Source organism: Pristis pectinata, chromosome 16, assembly GCF_009764475.1.
Source record: "Pristis pectinata isolate sPriPec2 chromosome 16, sPriPec2.1.pri, whole genome shotgun sequence".
Classification (NCBI taxonomy): domain Eukaryota; kingdom Metazoa; phylum Chordata; class Chondrichthyes; order Rhinopristiformes; family Pristidae; genus Pristis; species Pristis pectinata.
The window spans coordinates 17,685,426-17,693,463 of NC_067420.1; the positions used below are offsets into that span (position 1 = coordinate 17,685,426).

The 8,038-nt window shown below is 39.8% G+C and overlaps 1 protein-coding gene across 2 annotated transcripts in view; it reads right to left on the reverse strand.

The window, feature by feature from the left end:
• LOC127578834 (tyrosine-protein phosphatase non-receptor type 1-like) overlaps nt 1–6,515 on the reverse strand; it is a 63,083-nt gene extending 56,568 nt beyond the window's left edge. For both annotated transcript variants that reach the window (XM_052031343.1, XM_052031344.1), the window contains exon 1: nt 6,108–6,515. In XM_052031343.1, coding sequence (XP_051887303.1) covers nt 6,108–6,164 — 57 coding nt within the window. In that variant the 5' untranslated portion in view covers nt 6,165–6,515. The remainder of the gene's footprint in view (nt 1–6,107) is intronic.
• Between the last annotated feature and the right edge of the window lie 1,523 nt (nt 6,516–8,038).

Genomic DNA, 8,038 nt, shown 5'->3' on the forward strand with positions numbered 1-8,038 from the left:
ATAAGACTACTGAATGGTTCCCTTATACGATGAGATAGACTCAGACCTCACGATCTACCTTGTTGTGACCTTGCACCTTATTGCACTGCACTTGCTTTGTAGCTGTGACGCTTTACTCTGTACTGTTATTGTTTTTACCTGTACTACCTCAATGCACTCTGTACTAACTCAACGTAACTACACTGTGTAATGAATTGACCTGTACGATCAGTATGCAAGACACATTTTTCACTGTACCTCCGTACAAGTGACAATAATAAACCGATACCAACTGTGCCTTCGGATGAATGCTATATTAAAAGACACCAGAGTACTCAATTTGTTTTGTATAATTACTTCCTGTTAGGAAAGAAAATTGATGAACTATATCATTCATAATCTTGCCATCTTTTTTATCCTAGAGGCAAGCTTCTATCTCCACATCTTTCCATTGCATTTCAGCTGTAATATTTTGTCCATGTGCATCTCTGGCTCATTTGAATTGCCGCAAAAAGTCAGATGCAGATATATTACCCAAAGTCCACTACTTTTGCAAATACTAACCAACTTTGGCTCTTGAAAATATGAACTTGAGGGGTTCAAGGTCAAGTTTCCCCCCCAAGGCATAGTTCACTCCGTCTGACCATCTCCAACTCTGGATTGTTCCAGGATTTCTGCATGTATATCCCTGACATTCTTCACCACCCAACCAGTCGATGCATAGAAACATATCGTGAATTCAGATTTGGATGCAGGAACTAAGACGGCTCAAAGTCATTTCTCATCTTTGATTTACATTCAGGATAGGAAGCCTGCAGCTATTAGAATTGATTTCCATGATCGAGTCAAATAGCTTTGCAGTTAAAACATAGAAGCTAACTGGTCTGAACAAGAAGCTGTGCTTTTAAGTGGATGCACTGCCATCAGGACATAAGAACTCTGGAATTCCTCAAAGAAAGCTTGTTTTAATTACTAAAAAAAAGCCATAAAAAGGAGAATTTTTCACCTGACAGACTATAAAAGGACTAACAAAATAAACTAACTCTTGGATTTTGAGAATCATTTAGGTCAAAAACATACCCATAATGAACCATGAGCAAGAAAATAATTCCAGGGCTATCTATTACAATTGGAGTTGGCAACAGAAACAATTTCAGAACAGGGGCTCACGATGTTAACATACACAAATATTTTAAAATGCACAAATGTGTTTCATTCACATGGTTAGAATAAACAATACAATTTGAAGAATTGTTTTTGGTCACCTCTGGATATTATGTACAGTCACGACAGCACATACAATTAAGACTAAACATAACACTTTGGAAAAAAGAGATGGTAATGTATGTAGCATACTTGATCATCACCAAATTTTGATTTCCCTACAGTATCAAGGCATGGCATTCACAGGCTTCCCAGAGTAATCCGCCATTATTGAAATTTTTCTCTGAACAAGCTGCATTTAGATGAGATAGAACTCGACTTAGTCAATGCAGCTCTGGACAAGTTCCTATACTGAATGCTGTTCAGGCAAGTTCCTGCTGTAAACAAATTAGCCAAGCAGTTTTGTTATCTACATTAACAACTGGTTGAAGGAGTACAAGATGACAGCTCATGCTGTAATTCTAAAATTATACTCCTTTTACTTAGAAAAAATTGCAATTTCCTATATTGTGCAACAATAAATACTGCTACCACTGAAAACTCCCTCTCCTGGGTAGAATAAGGGACCAATAGAAAATTTTTGGAAATACTCAGTAGGTCAGTCAGAATCTATGGAAAGAGAAAGAGTCAAAATTCTAGGTCAATGACCTTTCATCAGTTAACTCTATTCTCCTTTCACAGATGTTGCCAGACCTGATGAACATTTTCAGTTTTTATTTCAGATTTTTAACATCTGCATTGTTTTTACTTTGTGCATAGCTACTTCATAGGTTGGACTGAAATGGTTTCTTCCAGGTCACCTACACCATTTTCTCGTGAAAGTATGCTACATACAAATTGGCTACCTTGGTTCACTACAAGATTTTTCTTTTTAGATTTTATGATATTTTTGATGTCCTGAAACCAGTTTTATCTGTTTAAATGCATCCTCTTAAAATGAAATACTTTGGCACAATGATAACATGCAGCATTGCTAGCTCATATTTGGTAAGAAGCTTCAGTAAATAGATGTATGACTGGTCTACTGTTTAACTGTTTTAAGTTAAATTTAATAAAAAGGAAAATATAACTACATGTATAAATTGTTTAAAAGTTTTAACATTTTCAGAGATACAGAAATCCCAGAATGAAGCTAAAAGCATCATGTTTACATTTAAAATCCATCAAATATGCCTCCTTGAACTCAGTTGCCTGCTTAAAAGTTCTGCAGATTTATACAATACAAATTGTTAACTTCAGAGTTACTGATTCTGAAACAATCCAAACTAAGATTACCTTGCTTTGTCACAAATTACATTTCTTGATCTACAGGAAATCTTGTCACTAACTTCTGGTCATTAACTCTGGTTAGACCACACTTGGAGTACTGTGTCCAGTTCTGGTTGCCTCATTATAGGAAGGATGTGGAAGTGTTGGAAAGGGTGCAGAGGAGATTTACCAGGATGCTGCCTGGATTGGAGAGTATGGATTATGAGGAGAGACTAAGGGAGCTAGGGCTTTACTCTTTGGAGAGAAGGAGGATGAGAGGAGACATGATAGAGGTGTACAAAATATTAAGAGGTATAGATAGAGTAGAGAGCCAGTGCCTCTTTCCCAGGGCACCAATGCTCAATACAAGAGGGCATGGCTTTAAAGTAATGGGTGGGAAGTTCAAAGGAGATATCAGAGGAAGGTTTTTTTTTACCCAGAGAGTGGTTGGGGCATGGAATGTTCCACCTGGGGCAGTGGTGGAGGCAGGTACATTGATCTAATTCAAGAGATTACTAAATAGGCATATGGAGGAATTTAAAATAGAAGGATATGTGGGAGGAAGGGGTTAGATAGTCTTAGGCGAGGTTTTAAGGTCAGCACAACATCGTGGGCCGAAGGGCCTGTATTGTGCTGTACTGTTCTATTTTCTATGTATGTTTTTAAACCAGGAGAGAGTCATTGACAGCATTTTTTAAATGATGATTCCTGCAACAATCCTAAATAAATACTCCTTGCAGCACCAGTGGGGGGTTCAAAAGTAGTACAATCATACTTAGGTACAAGCAGATTATAGCATCATCTTAAAGCGGAGTTGCAATTTTGTGGGACATCACCAAATCTAAAAGTTAATACAGTGACCCAGATCAATTATAACATTCAATATTTTGTCAGCATTTAGAGCTGAGACAGCACATTTGTTTTCCAGTTTTTTGAAACAAAAATATTGATTTGAAGGAAGCGCAAGCTAATTCAAGATTGTAGGATTCAAATGGTTAAGGAGATAGTGAAGTCATTTAGAAAGGATGACAGTTTGAAAAGAAAAGATAATTAAGATGGATTCACAATAAAAATTAGTGCAGAGGATACAGGCAAAATTTCAAATAGGGTTGAAAACATGACAGATTTTGAGGTTACACAGGATCTCCTTTTATAATTTATGAGTTTAAAGATCTAGATTAAGAAATAAGCAAATCACAAATTTAAAAGAAATCAGTGGACTGAAATTAAAAAAATAGAATGCAGATGGAGGTTTGGAATCCTTATGATGCAGGCTGTGAGACAAATACCACCCAACAAGGATGCATGAAATCATATCAAAGTGAAGTTTAAAAAAAAGCATGTTAAGTGGGGCAGATACATAATGTACTCATTAAAGTGGGCAGACTAAATGATTTCCTATGACAAACATTAAACAAAATGAGTAACCTGCTCAAAGTTCATCATGTTTTCAATCCTATTATCTATTGAAATTTTGCCTGTATCCTCTTCTGTACTAATTTTTTTTATTGTGAACTCACTTTGATTCTCCCATTTTCTCAAGTCTTCATCCTTTTTAAATGATTTCACTATCTTCTTAACCACATTAAACAAAACAGAGGATGTCAAATTGCTATATGGTTGGACACCACCTGGTTGTCTGACTACAGTCATCACTTAATCATGTGGATTTGAGCAGTTTTGAGCTGAAGGAAGAACAAAGGCAATTGTTACCAGGATGTCTTACTCCAAAATAATTTTAAAAATTGAGTTTCTCTTCATGATTACACAATTCCAAGATAATGTAACTGATTGTCGCAATTGATCCAGACAAATTGTTTACTATGGGAAAAACTTCAAGCACTAAGAAATAAGGGTGGCACAGTAGAACAGCATGTAGTGCTGCCACCTCATAGCGCCACAAAACTCCTCCAGCGCTGTCTATGGGGAGTTTACACGTTCTCCCTGAGCGCATGTAGGTTTCCCTCAAGTGCTTCAGTTTCCTCCCACAACCCAATGAAGTGCAAAGTTGATATATTAATTGGTTACTGTAAATTCCCAACATACATGAAAATAAGTAGTCTAATAGGACTGATGGGAATGCTCCGACATCCAGCATGCTCAATGGGGCAAATGTCCTCTTCCTAGGTTGTAAGGAAATAATGAGAACAAAAATACAAATATAACTTATGAAAAGGAATAATTAAAGTTGAACACCATCTCTTTTTTGTTTAAAAAGAATGACTTTCCAGATGTACATACTTTCTTCAAGTACTCATCTGGCGTTGAAGTAAATAGTGAAAATGGATCCAATCTTAGAGAAGGAATCAAGGCACTAAAATAGATGGGTTGAAAATCAATCACAGAAGCACAGGTTCACTGGATTCCATGGCCTTTTCAGCTTTTAATAATGCCTACTTCTCACCAATACTACTAGATGCAGCTGTTGTCTAAGACTTACAGCCCATGCAGTCTGTTCAGAAATTCACCCTCCTGTTATGCTACCTCCTCACTGGCTCTCCATTCCACTTGTTTGCTTATACATCTGCAAAGCAGTTTTGGAAGGTTTCCTTTATTTGAAATGCATTTAACAAATAAGGATTATTGCTGATGCCTCAGAACAAAAAAATAAGTCACCCCCACATAGACAATGAGTTATGATATTTCTTGATCCATCTTAAGTTATGAAGTCAATGGTCCAAATGATAATCTAAGGGATTGATCAAATGCATTTTCAGTTTCATAGTCATAAGTATATGTCTTAGTGTCAGAAAATAGAATAGACAGCTTTGCAACTTTACATTCACAGCTTCAGATGATATATTAAAGCTCTTAAGCATTGCTCTGAAACACAGCATATTTGCAAAGTTCTTAATATAATTATTTTAAGTATATTGACCCCTAGATGTATGGTTTCACTTAGAGGCACATATGATAAAGTCAAGATAGAGGCAAGTGTGAATTCTGGGGCCTTGCATATTTTACTAGGACCAATCTTTTTAGATATTTATTCTTCCAACTGCAAGCTCATAGAAATAGGAAACCACTGAGTCTTACATTAGACTTAACTAAACAATTCTTCAATTTTTACTTAAAAGTAATTAAAAGTTTGTAGGTCATCAGTCGGTTTCACATAAAAAGCGGGGGAAGTGTCGCTGGGAAAGTAACATGTGCGTATGGTGGAGACGACCGTTGATGTTGTAGGGTGAAACTCGATTAGAGATTTCAAAACTCTATCTTGCTCTAAGCAACGCTAATCACCGTTAAATATTCTGTTAAAAATGAACCTTGATGTTATGCAGTGATAAAAGTTTATGATTCCAGAGAACAAGTGTTACTTCGTGATCTTTTACTCAGCATTTAAAAGGGTGAAGTAATGTCGAGATTAGGCAAACGGTAACTACATTCAAACCCGTTTGTCAGTAATTGCCAGTGTGAGTCAGTGAATCGCCCAAGAAACAGTGACAGCTTTTTGTTTGAATGCTTGTAGAGTAATTTGCTGATAGCACTAATTAATTGAACAAGCCCGCCACAACCCGCAAGCATCTCACTCCTGCACACATACACGCAGGCGGGAGCTAACGCTTTCAGCATCCGCCTACAGTCACAGCACTCGGCGCGGCTTCCACTCCGGACCCTCGGCCTGTATTTCTTTACAGGGAACCTGCCCCCCGAGAGTCGAGGCCGAGGATCAAGGGTGTTCGCACTCAAGCCGCGGCCGCACATACCGCCCTCACCTGATAAAGCGTCGACCAGCTTCCGTTTCTGTCGATCTCTGCGAACTCCTGCTCCATGACTGGTGTAGCTACGCCGTACCTTCCCCTGCGGGCCTCACTGACACTGTAAATCCTCCCTCCACCCTACCTCCTCATCTCAGCTCGCTGACATCAGAGGCGCTCCAACCCTCAGGCCGGAAACAGCCCGCCCACCAGCAGTCTGACAGACGTCACTCCCCACCAATCAGAGCGCACGCAGGGGAATCGCCTTCGTGCGTGTGCGTGGCCTACTCGGAATTGTAGTCACTACCTCGGAAGTGGCGTTCGCTCTCCGCTTCCCGGCACAACAACCGTGGAGCCAGATTTTTGTTTCGCATTTAACCTATAAATATAGGATCTCCCGTGCTTCTGGGTGGTAAAGTCATGAAGTTGGTTTCTCTGGGGCCGGACGGGATGCGCAACGTTTCGCGGGGTCTGTTGGGAGATGTAGTTCTGGGCGTTGCCAGGGCTGGTTGCGCCGGCTGGGCTGCGGGTTGTGGGCGGGGCGGAGGGCGGGCACTGAGCAAGCTGATTGGCTGTGGTGGACTCGGGTCAGTCTCCGGTCCGGATGCCGAGCCCGATGACCACGTGATCTGGTAGCTAAGTAACCACATCGACACGCACAGAGAAGCCGAGCTCACAAGGTGAGGTGGAGGAGAAGTCTCTGAGTCAAAGGTGACTGTGATCTGGGGTGAGCAGCCCAGCCCAACCCATGGCATCCGGCCACAGCCCACCCCACCGAAGAGTCATCCCAGAGAAAGAAAGAAAGCCATGACCATTGGTGATGGTACATTCAAGTTTCATAATTTCCGCTTTAGGAAAGGCCCAGCTACCACAGCTAATACTTCTGAAATTTGAGTTCTTTATGGATCATTGAATACAGTAGTCTCAGAGCTCTTAGCTTTTATTGATGCGTGAAGAAAAATCCAAAATGTGTGTTTCAGCTTAACAGCTTCCAAATAAGATTGTTTAAAAAAACAGTTTTGGACCCCCCCCCCCCCCCCGCCCCCACCAAAAGAGTAAAACTGGAGACTGCAGATGCTGGAATCTGGAACAAAAACCAAACCGCTGAGGGAACTCAAGTGTGTCGAGCAGCATCTGGTGGTGGGGGTGGGAGGATTGTTGATGTTTTGGGTCGAGATTCTCATGCAGTCTCCACCCGAAACGTCGACAATTCTTTCACCCCCCCCCCCCCTTCCGCGCACACACACAGATGTAGCTAAAATCTTGCACTGTTTTGATTGAAATACTTCAGAAGAAAACAAACCGAGATCACCATATGCAAATAGATCTTCTTATCCGAATAATGGTATCTGGTCCTTCATAAAAAAGGTTAAAGATAAAATCTAGTCATGGAGTTTTCAACAGTGTAATTTCCATGAAATCTTAAAAATCAACTTTAAGATGTTAAAGAAATTGTAAATAATGCAACCTAAAGGAACTGCTGTAATAACTGGGAATGCCTTGCTTTAAAATTCAAATATTTTTGCAATGTAATTATGTTTCATGCCTTCACTGCTGTTACAATTTGGATTTTAAGTTTTAAACAAACACTATTGTGCACGTGATAGGCCAAATTAATAGCGTAAGAAATAGAAGTGAGAATAGGTTCCTCAGCATCTTGTGCCTTCTCTGCCATTCAATGATTATGGTTGATCTTACTTTAGTGTCAATTTCCTGCACAAATCCCATATCCTCTGATCCTGTTAAAATCCAAAATGTATTGATCTCTGCCTTGAATATACTCAGCAACTGATTCTCCACAGCAGTCTTCAACAGTGAATTTCAATGATTTGTTTTATTCATTTTTGCAGGTGTTGCTGGCAAGGCCAGCATTTAGTGCCCAACCTCAACAAGTGAAGAAGGGTCACTTGAGAGCACAGTCATTGACACCTCCCTTCACTTTGCTGATG